The sequence below is a fragment of the Dunckerocampus dactyliophorus genome, chromosome 5 (genome assembly GCF_027744805.1).
Source record: "Dunckerocampus dactyliophorus isolate RoL2022-P2 chromosome 5, RoL_Ddac_1.1, whole genome shotgun sequence".
Classification (NCBI taxonomy): domain Eukaryota; kingdom Metazoa; phylum Chordata; class Actinopteri; order Syngnathiformes; family Syngnathidae; genus Dunckerocampus; species Dunckerocampus dactyliophorus.
In genome coordinates this window covers 10,979,118-10,998,915 of record NC_072823.1, presented here as the reverse complement: position 1 = coordinate 10,998,915, position 19,798 = coordinate 10,979,118, and the positions used below count along the sequence as shown (strand labels likewise).

At 39.1% G+C, this 19,798-nt stretch overlaps 1 protein-coding gene across 3 annotated transcripts in view; it reads left to right on the top strand.

Annotated features, from left to right (window-relative positions):
- Nucleotides 1–531: 531 nt before the first annotated feature.
- ranbp10 (RAN binding protein 10) overlaps nt 532–19,798 on the top strand; it is a 31,911-nt gene continuing 12,644 nt past the window's right edge. For 2 of the 3 annotated variants that reach the window (XM_054775639.1, XM_054775638.1), the window contains exons 1-3: nt 533–865; nt 11,255–11,366; nt 13,246–13,298. In XM_054775639.1, the coding sequence (XP_054631614.1) occupies nt 667–865; nt 11,255–11,366; nt 13,246–13,298 (364 nt within the window). In that variant the 5' untranslated portion in view covers nt 533–666. Of the gene's footprint in view, nt 866–11,254; nt 11,367–13,245; nt 13,299–19,798 lie in introns of all 3 variants that reach the window. The other variant, XM_054775637.1, reaches the window with a different exon arrangement.

Sequence of the window (19,798 nt, the reverse complement as noted above, 5' to 3'; positions counted from 1 at the left end):
AAATCAGACCTCCCCAGTTATCTAAATTGTTCCGCATTGCTCAAGCATACGTCACATATTGTCACGGGTTTCCAGAGCAACGCGGAAGTAGCAAAAGCTAGACAGACCCATGTATAGGTGGCCATGGCGCGCCTGAAGATTTTTCAAGAAGTGAAACAAATTTAATTCTTAAAAGAACACGAACGTCCACTTTATCTCGACGTTATGCAAGTCGAAAATATGCTCAATTTATATTAAATAAACATAAAAAACAAATTTACAAATATTGCAATGTTAGTAATGGACACTTATTAATATATCACATATTTTATTTGACTAATACATCAAATCAACTACAGAGAATAAAAACGGTAATGTAAAACTATATAAAAGTGTACAAAAATAGAAAGAACTACATTTTCTAGGCACCTCACATAGTGAAGGCCCCCTCAGTGGGGCGTTAGAAAAGCGGCTGTAGTCTTTTTTGGAAACGTTGGCATGGAGATGAACGTTAGTAAAAACTACAACACCCACGCAGCACTGTTGCAACACACAGTGACTACACTCTGCTGCTTATCCGGGGATGTCACACTGCTGCTATTTTCTCCTCTCCGGTTCCTCTCGCTTTCAGCGTACATTTCTAGTTGAGAGAAACGGAGATTATAAGACACCAAACACAGGCCGAAAATGGCAGAGCTTGGTACGGGGAGCCTATCGTTGTGGGATCCTACTGTTAATTACCAGGAACATGAGCTGAATGAGCGACTGAAGCGGCTTTACCCGGCCGTGAACGAAGAAGAGACCCCTTTACCCCGGTCCTGGAGCCCCAAGGATAAATACAGCTACATCGGGCTGTCACAGAACAACCTGAGGGTCCATTACAAAGGTTAGAGATTCGGCCTAGGATGAAGTGTTTGGGGCGGTATCGTTACTCTAACTGGGCAGAGTGTCGTCGCTCATTTGTCACGATGATTGTCTGCCACTCTAAAGTCTGCAATTGTGTTGACTATGTAATAGCTGCCTTTCTGGTCTTAACCTTGCTTTGCTCACAAATTAGCAGACATAGAGAACTCCCTCACCTCGACAACTCGTCAAATAACACTGACAATGCCCATTCAGTAACACGGCTTCTCTTTGCTTATTATTTTGTTGTTACATGACTGTGTATTTGACGCACTCTATTAGTTTAAGTCAGCAATAGTGGTGCACATCGAGGTGCTCTGCTACTATTTGGCAGCTAGCTAAGCTATAACTTATGCAAGCACGCTAGTTAGCCTGGTAGCTAACCATCGTTTAGCAAAGTGTTTTTACTTGAGACCAACGACTAACTAACATTGTATCGGGGAGGTAAGACGACGGGATAAACAGGCCACAAGATGGATACGAACCATGCGTGTTAACCTTTTAACACGACAGCACTGAGTAGAACGCTCCAGTTAGTTATTGTTTTTGTCACGAACAAGCACCGAAAATGTATGCATTTCTTATTGGTTTTAATGACGGCGTGTTAGTTATTTAGCCGACTACATTAATCTAGTTTTGCAATGAGCACTACAGTGTGATACCTTCTAACAGGCAGCCAGCTCGTTTTCAGCAGCTGCTGCCAAGGTGGAGGCCTCAGCGCATACATAAGGCCAAATGCACCGATCCTCTGGCCCATCTGATCGTCGTCCTTCGCCTAACAAGAGAAACAAATTGTTTAATCAGTTCCGCACACTGATGGGTAAATATCTGTTGTGTAATTACATAAAGATAACAAGGTATCATTCTGTCAAGCCTGGCCTGGGAGCATTCTTTTCTGTTACTTTTCTTTAGGTCACACTGTCATGGCAGGAGATTTAGCTCACACAGCATTCTGTTATCATCACTTAAACGTGCATGAGAGGACACCCGTTTTACCCATTTTAGGCACATTCTTGGTGAATGTCTATTTGTGAATAGCAGACAAAGTCCTACATGTGTCCATGAACAGACTGTCTAGCAAAGAGAGTGATCATGCATTACTATATATTATAATATAACTAAATCTTTTTTGATGGTGTAGTGTTCTGATAATAAGATGATTGTTTTATTGTTACATTAAATTCAATGGAGATTACAGTTAATCAAAACATGCCATGTCATGGTTGGTCTGAAAAGTGTTCAGGGACTACGCATTAATAGGCCACTTCTAGTTGCTCTAGCTCTTTCACTCTTGTGGTTTGGATGCTATTTTGACCAAAGTGCCAATTTTCTCTGTTCAAGACAGACAGACACCAGTGTCGAGGGAACTTTGAACTTCGTAGCCTACAAAGCTAATCTATCACAGTTCCATGAGAAATGCTGTGTAGCCAGATATTTCATTTGCATCAGATTTATTTTTCAAATTCGAAGCCGAAGTGCATGTAATGTCACTGGAGACAGTATTTCTATACAGAACGATGAGTCAGATGAGTCTTTCAGAATAAAATCCATTTATCAAAAATACATACAGTACTTTTAAAAACCATAAATCAACCAACATAAATGTGTAAATAAAATAAAACATTTTGATGCAACAAATCTTCATCTTTGCGTTTACTGTTGAGTTATAATATTCTGCAAGATCCATATATTATGCCAAGTACATAAAAAATGTTCTTAATAATGCCAAAATTAAATATAAAGAACAAAGGTGCTTGAAAAATTCCTATCACACTGACTTGTGACTTGTCTTAATTTATTTAAAATGCCACATATCTCATGAAGCCTTAGTTGATTTTGGAAACCGTGTGCTAGCGTGTTTAGCAAGGAGTAGCAGTGATGTCTGTAATGAAAAAGACGTTGCACCTGAGTGCAAAACTTGTCCTGCACAAGTTTCTTGCGGTGGCACAAAAGTTTAATACGACCAATCTTATCGCGTGTTTGAAGAAGAATTTTCCAACACCACAGCTTTCTGAAACATCCACCGATGTTTTGACACATTTGAAAAAGCGTGAGAAACTCCCACGGGACAGAACCAACCTCTGTGGGTGGTGAGTAATTTTATGTTTAAATGCTTCGTTGAGCACATAGATCCCCGCTACATTATGTCTGTTGTGGATCAAATTATATACCACATGCATCAAGAAGTAAATAGGTCAGTTTTTGTTATACCTACTGTTGCTGAGTATTATACTCTGAGTAATATCACTCGAACAAGACTTTTCTAACATTTCGCCCTGCCAAACAAATAATAAAAGTATGTATGGTTTGTGCTGATATTGGCTCGATATCAACATCGGCTAATATTGAAGGCTGCAATATCAGAATCGGATTGGAAGTGATAAAGTTGTATCGGGACACCCCTGGTACTTGGTGATGATTTTTTATAAAATGTTCAAAATAACTCTGGACATGTTGGCTCAAGGTTAGCCACATCTGCCTCACAGCAAGGAGGTTTTAGGTTTTAATTGCTTCTCCATCTCACCACACTCTTGTGTGGAGTTGTGGGCTTGTGTGGGTTTACTCCACTTTACTCCTGTCCAAAAACATACATGTTAGGTCAATTGGACACTCCAAATCCCCATGAGTGTGAATGGTTGTTTGTCGGTCTGTGTCCTGTGACTGACTAGCAACTAGTTCAGGATGCAAAAGGCTCCAGTTCACCTCTGACCCTAAACAGGATAAGATCTAGAAAATAAATTAATGTATATAATATCTCAGTGTGTTTTTGGAGCTTTTTTTGTGGTTCCTGCAGAGGTTCACAGCATCTCTAAGGCATGTTTTCACGCCAAGAGGGGTGGGCCAAACTATTGATATAATGATGTATTATTTCGTTGTCTTTAAATGTTACAGCACTGTTACGCTCATATCAACTATCAATATTGTCATTTTACAATAAATACCAAGCAAGTGCACATGAGCACGCATTTTGACTGTTTAATAAGATGTGGATGTTATTATTCGTCATGTCTTGTCAACTGAGTGTATCCAGTTAGATAATGTGGTTTTGCCAACTGGCTACTCGACACATTGTTCATTTTTATCATGGCTAAGAGGAAACATTGTCTTTACTTTGTTTTAATGCACCAAGTGCTAACATCCTCGGAAAATGAATGTAATGTTGGAAGATAAATAAAAAAGAAGTGTTGCGACAATGACTGAGCTATTATGATATTTCTTAAACGCCACCATAAATGAGTTGAACTAAAACAGCCAAGATGTTTTTTTTTTTTTTCAAAGGTGTTTCACAAAAATACTGAATGGCATTTGCAATTTAAAAATTAGATCCATTTTGTGCAGAGTTGCTCCATTTTCAAGAGCTTCAAATTTGGACAAATTGACCAACTTGTAAAAATGAGAGTAATTTGTTTATACTTATATTACAAGTCTGGAGCCTATGAACACCACCAAATGCTGAGTTTCTGGGCCCTATGATTTCTGCGTTAATGGATTCGTGGACGGAACCCTGGAATTGGCCAATTAAAGCGGAATTTACTGTTAAACATGGAATCTCGCAGAAATGGACAATGTTAATGAAATTATGTCATCGTGAGGAGAAGGAACATTCATGTGGGGAAGTATTTCCTTGGTGGAATCTCATCACAGACATTAAACCGCCCACTCCTGGAATAAACATGTTGAAATAGCGACCTAAAACCACTGGCAAAAGGTGGGGGAAACTCCTTTTATGGAGCGTGAATGGAAGCTAGCAGGGTTAGCTTAGTTTAGCAGAGCATGCTAGTGCGGCCTCAGGCTGGATGAGTGTATTTTCTCCGTGTTGTGTTTTACTGCTTTAATGTAAGAGCGTTTTACAAGACGAGAGGCAGGTTTCTTCTTGCACACAGCTCGTCTGAACCGCAAGCAGACATTCTTAACACACACAGAGTACACTTCCAGCCTTCACAATAAGAGCACTGTTTGCCACATATCGTCTAACTTTGTAAACAAAATAAGGGTGTTATAAAAAAAATCTTATATTAATAATGCAATTGGAAACAGTTTGTTGAAGATTTTGTAGCAATATGTGCAGAGGCTTGAAAAGTTAGCCAATCTACATGCATTTCTGAATTCCATCCATCCATTCTTTTTCTATGCCGCTTATCCTCATTAGGGTATATCATTAGGCATGCTCGAGCCTATCCCAGCTGACTTTGGGCGAGAGACGGGGTACACCCTGGACCGGTCGCCAGCCAATGGCAGGGCACATATAGACAAACAACCATTCACACTCACATTCATACCTATGGACAATTTAGAGTTGCCAATTAACCTAACATGCATGTTTTTAGAATGTGGGAGGAAACCGGAGTACCCGGAGAAAACCCACACACACATGGGGAGAACATGCAAACTCCACACAGAAATGCCCAAGGGAGATTCGAACCCAGGTCTTCCCGATCTCCAGACTGTGACTGTGTGGCCAACATGCTAACAGACTATATATTTTTAAAATAAAACTTGTATAGGGGCTGAACATGTACAGGTCTTTTAAATTTGAATGTGTTCATTGTGTGAAGAGACACACAGAAATACACATGGCAGGAGTCCAGTCAAAATCCGCAAGAGAAAGTAATAATTATTTTTAGAATAAGTGGTGTATGTTCCAGTGCCACCCGACTTCACAGTCTCTGCCACACTCCCTAGGTGAGGTAGGTCACAGCCTGACAATGCTGACAGAAAAATAGAATCTGCAAAGATCTGGCACTAATGTTGAGGTTGCCAAAGAGCACTGAACATCCTCCAAACTGGCCAATTCCTAAAACTCCTTGAAAATTTAAAACAGAGCAGATGACAAAGCATACCCTTGATGAACTGTATGTATTCACAAAATCCTTGACAAAGTGCCACAGATGAAGACAAAGCTTTTTGTTCAGTTATACAAGAACCTAATTGCTCCTCATAACAACCCCAACAGTCGACAGTCCCACTGCACTGTCTTGTAGGACACCTTGAACTAGATCATGAATCATGGAAATCACAAAGAGGGACAAAAGACTGTACTGTATTCAACAAAGTTTTTTCTAGGTGCACACTATAAATAAGGTAACCTGGAGGAACATAAATATTAATGGCAAGGTAACTAGTTTTACAAACATTTGGAAATAAGATAGCAATATTATACTTGCCTCATTAAGCACTGGAGAGTAGTCAGGACCTGAATATGTTAAATCAATCACACAAATAACCCTATCTGTATTAGTTATCTATTACCATTGGCCTTGATGGCTCAAGTAGTTTTTTAAACTAAGTACAAGCCACTTTTATTCAACACATCTAAAAATTCTGTGAGACAAAAAATCCAGTGACCCTTGTTTTTGTTTACATATGCTCATCATGGACATGAATATCATAATAATTTTGCATGACGTGTTGGTAGTGTCATGTTCTGGGGCTGAAACCTGCTAAGGGACATTGAGGCCCCTGTCCAGATGGAAACATTCCTGGAATTTTTTTTTTTTTTTTGGCAGGTTGAAAAAAACGTCCACGTCCAGACTGTGTCAGATTAGTAAATACTTGCATCCAGACGAGAACGTATCGCTGGTTGAAAACAATGTAATACATAAGGTACACCTACCTACCTGTGGCACTGTGAACGGTCTTCTGCTTTCCAAGGCTTGTCGAGACTGACGACTAAGTGGAATTACTTCTGCGAGTAATTTTCGAGTATAAGACAAAAAATATCAGGAGATTGTTGACTGGGGTGAGTCACGCCAGTCAAGGTATACAGATATTTTGTCGGCTTGTCAATTCTGGTCACGTGACGGCAACGGGGTGGTGATATCATTTTCAGAACGCCGTTTTTGTGTGGATGAAAGGCTAAAACTATAAAATACTTTGCCGTTTTGACATAAAAACGTTTCTGTGTGGACAGCACACAGCTGTGTTAACACAAAGATGTTTGATGCACACAGTCATTGTTGCTGTGAAGCACTCTGCAGCTCACACAGCGGTAGAGAGCAGAGGAGCACGGAGGCAGAGCTTCAGACGCATGTTCTCTCATCAACACTACCGGTTAAAAGTTTGGACACACTTCCTTATGCTATTGATTAAGAAAGTGTGTCCACACTTTTGACTGGTAGTGTATATTTGTAATTTCTGCATGCTTTTTTAACATTGGTCTGTGTCTTTAGTTTGTGTAGCATTCAAATTTGAGCTTAAGTGAAGAGAACTGCACCAAAGTTCACCAGCATGTGGACAAAGAGCCATCTTTTAAGCAGTTTCGAACCCCAGGATTCAGATGATTGCGTTCACTCAAACCGCACTAACGGAGCAAGCTCACCAGAGTTTGTTAATGGGGTAGTGCGAATTTTTTAACATGAAGTTGTATGACATCCCCATAAGCAGTGTAGTGCATCAACAGTGACTTTTTTTGTGTTTAAGAAAGTAGTTCCGGTGAGTTGGTGGGGTCACAGAAGTAAAGCGTTGTGCTGCTCAAAACAATATGCGTTCAAAAGAGTAATACACTTGCATCACATAACCGTTATCCCAAAAAAAGTCAGACCTCAAATCGCTCGGCGCTATTTCTTCTCCGTCGGTATTACTACACGCTACCAGCAGCTGTCAGCTGTTGGGCACATTTCCCTCACCTGCTTCACGTTGTTTACTGCAAGCATAGGGAAAGTAAACATGTCTGACTACGAAACAAGTGATGACGATATTCATTTTACCACAAAGTTAAAGGGGTACCTATATGAACAGGAATGCATGGATGCCGAACTTCGTCGGATGGACTTAGAACGGGCAAAGAAAGAGAGGAGGGAGAAAGAAGTGCTGAAGCTGTGAGTAGACTCTACCTATGGAATAGCAGATATCTTCAAATCCTGTTTCTTTCCTCTGTTTTGGGCGTGTAGGAACACAATCGTTCTCGCTGAATTGTGCACTATGAAATCCAGTATACAGCAAGAAGCTAAAGTTGTCTAATGTACGTGGCAGGAAAACGATGGACTATATAGGGCGATTCAGACACGTTGTTACAGTCCAGATAATTACCAGTCAGCACAACTTTTTAAAAAAGATATTTTCTTATTTGACAATATCACTCTAGTGTAGCTGTCATGTTCACTCTCTCACGTCGCAGCAGTCTTCATCCACACATGTAAGCACGGTGGAACACATACACAGTAATGGATAAGCGGCAGCGCGCAGTGACACCAACAGAGGGGAAATCGTGCCGAGCAATTGAGAGGGCTGACTTTTTGTGGGGGAACGGTTTTGTGATGCAAATTTATCACTCTTTTGAATGCATATTGTTTTGAGAAGCAGAATGCTTTACTTAGGTGACCCCACCAACTAGCTGGAATTACTTTGTTAAACACAAAACAACAACCAGAACTCTGCTCACGGGACGAAGTGGGGGAAATGTCGCTGTTGATGCACTACACTGCTGATGGGGATGTCATACAACTTCATGCCAAAAAATCCAAACTATCCTTTTTAACCGAACCAAAGATGACAAATGTGAATGCTCCCCGAAAATGTAATCGAATATTAATATATGTATAATTTTATCCTGTAAGAATGACATAAAATTCAAAATAAGTTCACTTGTGCGCCCCATATTTTTTTTTTCCAAAATCATTGAAGATATACTGCATGTATATTATTCCAAAGTTTCCCCCACCATCATATTAGGGCAGTAGCAAATAGCCGCATTTATTGGATTATTTTTTTAGTCTTTCTCTTGATTTCATTTATAAAAGGTGGCAGTTGTCGTATATAACTGGCTAGGAGTGATCACATTACAGTCATTCTTTGACTTGGCAATGCAGCTTGTGTTGGTGTTTGTCAGAAATTGACCCCCACCATGGTTGTTTTCAGGAGATGAGCTAAAAATAGATGTTGCTGCACCCAGTCAACTGGACAGTCACATACAGTACAAGCATATGCGTATGCAAATAGTGACATTATTAATAATCATGTAAGAGCAATACAGTAGGTATGTAAAGCCATAAACAGGCAGCATTTAAAGTTAACACGTATTGAAATCTCAAATGGTTTCTCCATGAAATTATTTTATTTTATTTTACTTGCAGTTTCTTTACTATGACATGAATATCAAATGCCAAGGTTTGTTTCTTTGAAAGGCACACTGTTGGCTGACAGAGAGCTGCGTCATAGTAAGTTACATCCTATCTACATTTACATGTGGATTCTCTCACACACACACACGCACACATAAATGGAACTACAGTGACTCGTTGTGTGTTTAGGCAGGTGAACTCCCGCAATCTCAGATGCACAAGCACACTTTAGAAGCTAAATAGCCGTTACACAACACACTGCAGAATGGTGGTAGCCACTTTCTGCCATGACCTGGGGCATTGCATAAGCAGCAATCTGAAAAAGAAATGACAGACAGTAATGGCTTGTGCTTGAGTCTAATTGCCCTAGATGTTAAATATTAGTCTTACGACCCTACTGTTGACAACTTTAAGACCGACTGTATTTAAAATGTATTGTTCCCACCAGGTATGCTCTGATCAGGGTTTTATGCTTCCAATTCCAATACTGATCATCCAGGACTGAAATCAGCCGATACCGATCACAGGGATTAATTATATATTTTTCAATTTATTTGTAACGCTATTGGCTAATAAAATAATGCTAATCATGCTGTTATTAATAGTGCTATTGGCTAGGGGTGCCGTATAAAAGGGAAACGTCAGGACAATTCCAAGGTCCCTTACCTACCAGAAGACCCAAAAAATTGGTAATTACTAATAAAATTAGTAATTAATAAGGTGGAGACAAGGTGATTTTTTTTTCCCATGGGACCCAGAATTCCTGGCTGCACCCCTGCTACTGGCTATATGATATGAAAAAAGGAACCATAAAATCATCTTAATTTAGACAGTAATATATTTGACTTACTTTTTGAAGAGAACATATATCACCGATGAAACTTCCAGAAGATGACATGCCCTCTTTAAGGAGACTTTGGATGTGAGAGTACATTGGTGGAACTTCCAGGTACATGAGAAAGCACTCGGTGTCTTCCACCACTGTGAAAGACTGCTTGTCTCGTCCGATGAATTCAATCATATTTCCAGTTATTAGCTTAGCCGTCTTACTGTTAAACACATACGGGCAAGTGTTAGCCATATGGCTGTGTTAGCTGTCGTTTGACTGATGGTCACACCGTCACCTTTGAAAACTCACCATACATATTGTTTGTTCTTCAAATGGCATATTAAAGCTTTTTTTAAAAGTTCAAACCTTTGTTTGAATTTTAATGATCAACCTACAGGTCGGGCACAATAAATTATTAAGTCACTCACCTGTATTCCATTCCTGTTGCACTCCTCCTCCTTCGAACCGAATATTCATTTGCAAGCTAGCAAAGACACAGGAAACACAGCAGGGTGGCGCGAAGGTGATTGATTGACAGTGGTCTAAAGCCAATCAGGATGCAGAAAACAATGGGCGCTGCAGACAGACGAGAAAGGGAGGAGAGACACTCAATTTCCCACAAAGCAGTTCTTCTTAAAGGGCCAGGCTTGGCCTGTAACAGCGTGCATACGCTGTAATTATAAAACGACAAAAAAAGCAAAAAAAAAATTCAGTGGAACAGTGAATCCGCGAAAGGTGAACCGCGATACAGCAAGGGAACACTGTACGTCCCTTGTTTACAGCGGTTAATTGGTTCCAGACCCAACCGCGCTCTATGAATTTGCACGATATAGGATTCAGTGTTAATAAATTGAATATTTTTTTTTGTTTGAGCATAGAAAACCTGTTTATGACTTTCTAAATGCAGTTTTTAACATTATTAGAGCCCTGTAGACATGAAATAACAACCATATAGTCACCTTTACACTTTGTTTTCTCTTATGCCTCAGGGACTCCAGACGGTCCCGCGCTAACAAGCTAGTGAGTTAGCAAGCTAACAAGTTAGCAAGCTAACCAGTTAGTCTCAGATTTATTTCTTCTAAACTTAAAAAGCCAAAAAACTTATCACTTCCCCATGGAATTGAAGTAGAACGTTTTTTTCACTTCATGCGGTGTTAATAATGTAATTTAAGGTAATGTGTCGGTGTTTTATGTCATTACATTACCTTGTTATCATAAATACTACATATCACTTGTATTTAATATATTATGACAAAAAATAGACCATAGTCTACCACGAAACAGCTATCATTTATCAATTAATTTCTGAAGAAAGGCAGTATAGTAGGGGGGATAATGCAAAAGATGACAGTACAGGTTTTTTTTTTGCTAAATAATATTGAAACATGTCAGGACACAGCAGATGTCCGAACTCAGACGTTGTATAACTGTACAACATTTCCATTTATTTTTTCATGGCAGCTTTTTTGTACTTCACTTGTAGGCCATGGGAAAAACCACAAGGATGCCGCATCAGTACGAGCCACACATCCAATTCCTGCTGCCTGTGGGATCTACTATTTTGAAGTCAAAATTGTCAGTAAAGGTCGAGATGGGTAAGCAAATACCTTTTTTATATATCAGCTTTAGTGCATTTCCCTACTAGTTTGTGAGGTCATTTTGTGTTACTCATTTAGTTCCTGCAAATGTCTCAAAGTTAGGGCTGTCAAAAATAGCGCGTTAATGGCAGTAACTAATTTATTTCATTAATTACGTTGAAATTTCTACCATTATCATGTCATGAATTATCATGTCATGCGCATCATGTCAAGCCACATCTCTGTTGTGACGGCATCTCCACAGAGTCACACAGTGTCTCTCAGTGCAAATCACAGAGTGCCGCCGCTCTTTAATGCCTTTTATTCTGACCTGAACACATCATCAGCAGTGCAATTCCAACACCAGATATGTATCTCCAACTTGCAAACACGTTTCTAGTCCGCTCGTCCTGGGAACGACACTTCCTCATTGTTACTAGCCGACTGTGAAATGCATTCACAGACACTCCGAAAAATCACCACAAACTCTTTATTATGCGTGTATGTGTGGCCTAAATAAACAGAAAGACAAAGAAAAACTGTAAGTAAATTGTACTGTAAAAATTTTTTGTTCTGGTTTGGAGAGTTTTTTGTTATTTTTTGAGCGATGGTCTTAAACTTTTGATCAGCTGATAAACCGCCTATTTCAGTTTAATTGTTGTTTTCAATAAATTACTTTTTCAAAGTGCTTTTTGTCTCACTCCCCCTTCTTGCTTTTGCATATTGTAGCTCCACTTAAAACCTCATTAAGATCCAAATGTGCAAAATGCTAATTCTTGCAATTTTTCAACTGGTCTTAAGATTTTCATCAGGTCTGTATTGGAGGCAAAAAAGGTGGGTAGAAACAATATGTTAAAGTTGCTGTCCCTCTTTGGTTTTAAATTGCGCTTTTTTAAACCAAAAACAGCACCATCGACTAGCATATATCGCTATATTTCGTGAATAGGGGTGCGTCAGACATTTATTTGGTAATTAAATATGCAGCAGCAATGCAATGCCAGTCAAAATTTAAAGTTCTAACACATCCACAATTCAACCCGACGGAGACAGCCACAGCCAAGAAGGCAGATCTTGGACACACTCTTCCTTCGCCTGGCAGCACCTCGCCTTGCTTGCAAAACACACATGGGTGTCCAAACTATGGTGCAGGGGCCATCTGTGGAACGTAGCTCATTGCAGAAATAAAATAAGATAATGATAACAACAGTACAAATTGCCTGTGAGAAAATACATGTCACAAACGCCAATGCCACAACTTTACATAGTGAAAGATGACATATTCAAGGAAATATTGTGTTATTATATTTTATTTATTATTATATATTATCAGAACAGTGGTTTATTTGGTCTTAAAATATGCAGATGATAATATAATTTAGTGTCAATTTGTAGGACAATAAACATTTCAAAACACACCTGCATGGTTTTGTGACTTGTGAGTTAAATGAAAAAGTTTGTTTGTCCAGTTACATTTTTTCATTGTACTTTTCTTAAAATTTATGCTAAAATCTCATCTCTTTCTCGCAGTCCCAATCTTGTGTATCGTCTCGTCTTGTGAGTTAATGGCTATCGTTCATAGCTAAACTTAGCCAAATCGCTATTATTAGCTGACTACAAACATAACTAAGGCTGGTGTGGCTTGCAATGTAGGAACTGGAAGAGGCCGGGTTATAAATTGAAAGTTACAGTACCTAACCAAGGAAGACGGCACCTTTTTTAATTAAAAATACCTTTCCTGCCGTATATGCTCCAGAGTTTCAAATATAAATATTTTCAACACACATAGTGAAAATGTACAGGTCCAAAAAACTTGATGGTTTAACACATATATGTACATGTTCATATAGAAATGCACCCAAAGCACTGATGATTAAAATGTCCTCCTTTTGCAATGCAGCTACATGGGAATCGGCTTGTCTGCTCAGGGAGTCAACATGAACAGACTGCCTGGTGAGTATTTGAAAATGGTGTTTGGTAGATATATGTTGGAAAATTGCTTCTTGCCCAAATGCTTTACACCACTGACAAGTCAGCCAATGTGGTTTAATTGGTCAATGTAACATAAAGAGCATCCCCGATTGTGTTTGAAAGTTGTCATGAGATCTCGTGAAATGAAAACGTGACGAGGTTTCCCGTTTGGAGAAAAGCTGTCTCACAAGAACAGAGAACAGGGCAGCCAGAAGCCAGTCAGACTGTGAACTGTGGCATTGCCACTATGAATGATAATACACTTAATATGGAAGTGGCAGTTCACGAGGCATTATCGGAACCATGGCTTTTGCACACCTTCCAATACAATCCAACCTACTGCAGTGTTCCCAGCGTTAGCATTAGCGAGTGACGTGTGGCTGTTTTGTCCATTGACGTTGAACAGCTGCTGTCGTCCTAATGTCCAAGCAGAAGCTTACATTGGATCAAACTTACTTAAGATTTGTCAGATCAAAACATGTAAATGTTCGGACTTGTCTGCACCCTTAATCACACTCCGGTTCACTGCCGGGCTAAAAGTTGCATAAACCCCTCCACGATGCAACCCAACCCCTGACCAGCGACAGAGCCAAGAAAGCAGAGCTTGGACACACTCCTCCGTCGCCTAGCAGCACCTCTTTTTTCTTTGAAACACACATGGGTATCCAGTGTGTGGCCCAGGGGCCATCTGTGGATTGTGGCTTAATGCAGAAATAAAAGAAAACAAAAACCGAGCGAAAGTGGAAAAATAGAGCAAAAAGGTGTATTGTAACTACAAAAAGCTAAAATGTTGATACTAATAACTAAAAAAAACACAAAGATTTGTTTTTAAATATATGTCTAACGTTTTGTTTTAATTGTTATACCTATCAGAGCCCTAACAGAAAAAAGTGTTAAAATGTAAGTCAAAACAACATGTAATCTGACACTTCTATCTATTGGCCCTAAACATAAATATTTTTGTAGGAAATATAAAACATAGATGAATATAATTGCTAGTAATTATACCTTTTATTTGTAAGGTTTGAGCAGGAACATTCCCTGCTTGAAAGACTTGGAGGAAAATGCACCCTGCGAAATGTGCTGCACCTAATTCTAACATAATTCTTTTCAGTAGAAAAAGCTCACTCAATTGCTTCTTCAGTAGTGTTGTGACGATTAAATGCTCGAGATACACAGTGAGACACAAAGAGACCAATCATTAGTGCTGCTATCGTAATTGTCGTAGATAACTTGTTTGCTTGCATGAGCAGTGCCCGAGATGCTGGGCAATCACGATTCAGTCAAAATGGAGGAAGGCGATAAGCAATAAAATAAAACGCATTTAGTAACAATCTGCAGATTGTTATGTTGGGTTGATGTGCAGATCCCGACCAGATGCTATTTTTAGGTCTCAAAATGTAGACATGCCTGAATAAAGCTGTATAATGACATAAAGTTGAATAAAATAGAAATAATCTCTAGGTAAAGAGTTTAGTCTTTCCAACAACAGAGTGATGAAGGCAATTAAAGAACAAAGATAACAGTCCAATACATCCTCACCGAGTGAAGAGCGAAGCACAGTTTTTCAGGAGAACCAAATATAGTATTTTAAACGAAGCACCAGTATATATACGGTACTGTCGTATATATCGTCAGAAAATATATTGCTCTACGGTATTGTTTAAACTACTAAGTGCAAGTCCCCCTTAGATGATGCACACACAGTACTGAGACGTACACATAGAAATTCTGCATTTACCTTAAGTTTGTTTAAAATGTTAAAAAGCTGGCCTGCTCTCCCACATGTCGTCATTCAACAAGCAATTCCAAAGATAATGTTTTTTTCTTTATTTTTACATGCCAGCAGCAATGTAATGCATGAAGTCATTTACTATATTTACAGATCAGAAAAAGCTATGTAACTGGATCCATATGTATGAGATGGTTTTAATAAATGACAATAAAACATAAGCAATTATTCAAGTCTTTTTTTACCTGTATTTGTTGTGCTTTTTTTTAACAGTGGTTCAACATGCATAGTAGTAGTATACAGCACACAGACAGTGCGTACTGTACACACAACAGTCTCTCAATGACAGATTTGCACATATACAAAGACATCTAAGAAGCTAAGCACACCGGATAAAGAGTCATGGCCATATAGTAGCTGAGAGGCTGATTAAATCAGAACTCTCCCCTGCTGTAACCAGTCACATTGCAGAGCTTCCAGCTCCGTCTGGGGCCATTTGACCTGCTTATTGACTAGTCAAGATCTGTTTGTTGGTCGACGTTTGTAGAATGCAGTGGACACAAGGGCAGCCGGTTCATCTGACTCTTGATGCATATGGAAAACAAAGATCGTTCTTGATTACTGTGTGTCATTGGGTGGAACAGCATGGAACAGTGTTGCACACATGAATGTGTTTTCTAACCCTGTCCAAACATTAGTCATGAAAATATTTTTGGTTGCTAGGATTTCAATGGACAGTAGCCCTGCTAGACAGATACTACAGATTGCTTTAAGTCTGAATGAGTACTGTTTGTGTTTGGCTGTTTATATTTGGGCCAAACTCAGTTAATCTGTCCTGGACCCACAGGCAGACAGTCCCACTGTACTTCTCTATCTCTTGTACTTCTCTTGCAACTATGTTTTATTTGTGCACGTGGATGTTCCCATACAGTATGTACCTATGTGAGTTAGGGAGCTCTTGCATCTTTGCGTGTGCGTCCCTTAATATAGTACAATGTTCTCTACTGTTGACCTCTGTGTCTGATCCCGCTGTGGAGACCTGCCCATTTCATTAGCATGTTGGAGCAGTGAGCCCGGCTTTAGAGGCAATATCCCTGTCAGCAGATTAATCTAATACCTCACCGTACAGAGACCACACCCACATCACACAACACATACAAATGATGCTAAATGACTGATGTAGAGGAATAAGAATATGCTCCCCATTTAAAGATAAACCTATGCACACAGTGGTATGGTATGGTAGGGGTTATTTGTTTCAGACATGCTTAAAAAGGTCACATTTGCACAGTTTGACATGTCTGAAAAGGAGTAGAAAGAAGCAGAGCTTATTTAACCCCTTCTCCATTTCTATTGCTGAGAAGTAATTCACACCATATTTTTACATGTTGACACTTACAGTGTTTTCTTTGCTTACATTTTGTCATTCTCATTTTGTTCACTTCCTGTGTAAAGAAAGGAAGGTGTTGAAAATTATAATATGTAATTAAGCAGAAAGGAGTGTAAAGGAGAAGGAAGGAATACGAATGTAAACATAAAGGCTAAAAAAAAGTTCAAATGTTATTTGGGTAGTAAAGTAGGAATATTTGTTAATAAAAAAATAAAAAAAAAACAAGTCAGGGTAAGTAGAGACATTTAATAAAAACTGGAGAAACCATTTTGACTGAATCGTCCAATTTATGTCATTTCTGTGTATAAATTAATCCTTAACTTGTTAGTAATAACCAATAAATGAAATGTGTTTTCTAATAGTGTTGAACATGGCATAATCAGTGTTATTATTGTATTGTTGTGATAGTCGGTTGTTAATATTTTATTTTGTCAAATTAAAGGGACTATTTGCAACCGTTATGCGGCTGCCTTTGCTTCAAGCATTATATTCTGTCCTCTACCTGCTCCAAGCATGTAAGCCACGACCCACGTAACGCACGCACACGCATTAGTTATGCGCGGAAAAAAGTGTTGGTAAGACTGCTTTTGTGTGTGTGCAGCGCTCTGAACATTTCTATGAGACAGCTCGAGTGACAGCCATGAACGCCAGCCATCTTATTCGGTGCCCGACAGTTTGTATGCGATTTAATTTGTGATTGTGAAGAATGTCGATATTTTTGTGTTCTATATGTTCTTTTAAACCACTGTTGTTAACCTACGTAAGCTGGTGGTGGTGTTCTTGTAATTTTTGTTTGGGGAAAAAATAGAATCTTGAGGTAGTTGCTAACAGTCCTTTGGTCGTGGTCGGCTCAGTGCAACGTCTTTGACGAACTATGTCGGCCTTCCTCTATGCAGTCAGAAGCGGGGAAGTCAAACAATAATGACGTCTGTCTCAAGCCAATGTAACTGAGGGTTTCAGGATGCCCGCTGATGTGGAACGTCAAGACACAACCCACACAAAACCCTTCTAGCTTTCAAAATAAGACCACTTTGCACTACATCCTGTTTAGTTGTGCTATATCTATAAAGCTTGCGCCAACATTGAGGCAGCAAAGTATACTAGTGCTAACATGGTAGCTCAAGACTCATAGCTTATAGACAAGTTTGATATTCTGCACCCAGGGTACTGCATGTGTAAGTGCCTGCAGCATCACACACTCACACATAAACAACAGCATATGTGGAAATGTTTTTTCATGAGCTTTTTACAAGTAAATAGCTTATGTGAAGGTGAACTCCTGTGAAAATAGATCTGTGAGAAATTCATTCAAAAATTCATGGGGAAGTTGAGATATTTCAAAAAGAAATTCCAAAAGTACTCTGATTAGCACCGTCGTTTAAACCATGCAAGCTTTTATGAGCCTGCCTCTTAAAAGCATCGGAATCGAGAATCGTTGGGAACCGGGATTGAAACAAAAAATTGGAACGGGAATCATCTAAATTCTAACAATGGCTAACCTTACAGTAGTAGTCTAGTTATCACTAGGTCATTCCGTCTAGTGTATTATTTATACACATTTATCCTCTGTTCAAGTACAGTTATTGTCTCTTCCTTTTTGATAATCACTTTTTAAAGTGATTTTATTTCATCCATAAGTAGGCTTTCCTGTTGGTTCTTGGTCTGGATAGCTCCCCAGACATGGAATTTAAACTTTAGTTTCCTCCATGTCATATGTGGTGATCTATTTTCCTTTTTTTGCTGGCATGGTGGCGCCCGAGTGACGCAGATGCACTGCAGGCCCATACTAGCCTCCTAACAAGCAGCTTGCTGGCTGCTGCTTCTGCCGGTGTTGGGTCTGGCTCAGCCATCTGCTGGCCGGGCTGATGCTGCTAGTGGTGTTGAGCCTGGCGTAGACTGGAGTTGACCTGGCAGCTGCTGCTGCTAGTGCTGTTGAGCCAGGCTACTGCTGTGTGTTTCAAGCATATTTAGAATCATAATTATCTTTATTTGCCAAGTATGTCGAACACGTAAGGAATTTGTTGCTGTTTGTTGCTGTTGCTGTTATGGGCCGTATGAGTTAAGACATTCTCCTGAAAGGGATACCAAAAGTGTGACATAGCAAGCAAAAAACAATTTTCTAACCAATTTGCATATTAAAATAAAGTATCACTTGTTATATTTCATTTTATGAAGAAAAACTTGCAAGAAAATATGATAGCAGTTTTCTCAATTGTAACATTTACATAAAAATGCGCTAATTTATTAGCTTCTTTTTTATGAATGCTTGATTTGCACTTTGTGTGAGTAAATAAATTAATTTTAAGTCAAAGGTTTTTGGAAAAAATATATTTTGTCCTTTTTTTTTGGGTCAGTGTCCTGAAAGGGGTACCCAAAAGCGCGACATAGCAAGCTAACTTGAAAGTTATTTTCTAACCAATTTGAATATTCAAATAAAGTATCACTTTAATATATATCGCCATATCATCTATATATTTTTCCCGATAAAAGCTTTAAACCTACCTTAAATTGTCACAAACATGCTCCAAAGTGGCTACGTGTCTTGAATGTAACACAGAGCTAGTGGATGGACTCCTCTTCAAACTCTGTGTGAGACTCGACTCAACACTGTGTTCTTCAAAGCATTGTTAGTCAGCGCAAGAGTAGCACACTTCACCTTCCGTGCAAGCGTTATGGAAAAAAAAAACAGTTCCCCAAAGTGGATTGATGAGAAAAAATAGATCAGCAGTAGAGCTGGGCGATTAGTTGAAAAATAACCCAAACTGACATTTAGAGCTTCTAATCAACATAAGCACGACGTAAGCATCCTTCCCTTCCCCCCCAGAATTGACAACTATTTACAAAATAAATAGTTGAGAGTGTTATAATCGTACATTAACCAAAATCAAGGTTGGAGGTTGTATTAATCGTGATTCAGATTTTTGCCAAAATCGCCCAGCCCTAATCTATAGAAATCTTAAATGTGACGCGTATCATGGACACGACGCCATATTTCTGATTTTTGAATCAGTGTCACTTTCGTTATTGTCTGAATTTTGACAAAACCCTCAAGAAATAACACGCAGATACTCTGAAGTTTACATTGTTTGTCAAGGCAGAGGTCAGCACAGTAGTCTTTTACAGTAACATTTTTTTTTTACATTGTGTGTGGACTACGCTGGTTACGTTTGCAACGTGTACACATTCTGTCAGAGTTTTGTCAAAGTACATATTTTGGAAGCAGCAAAATGTGTTTGTTGCACAATGAGGTGATACACTTTGGAAATCTGAGCAGCTGAAGTGTAACTTCCACCGTTTTGTATTATTTATTTCATTGTCTTTTGACAAACGGGTTGAAATTGACATCATATTGTGTTATAT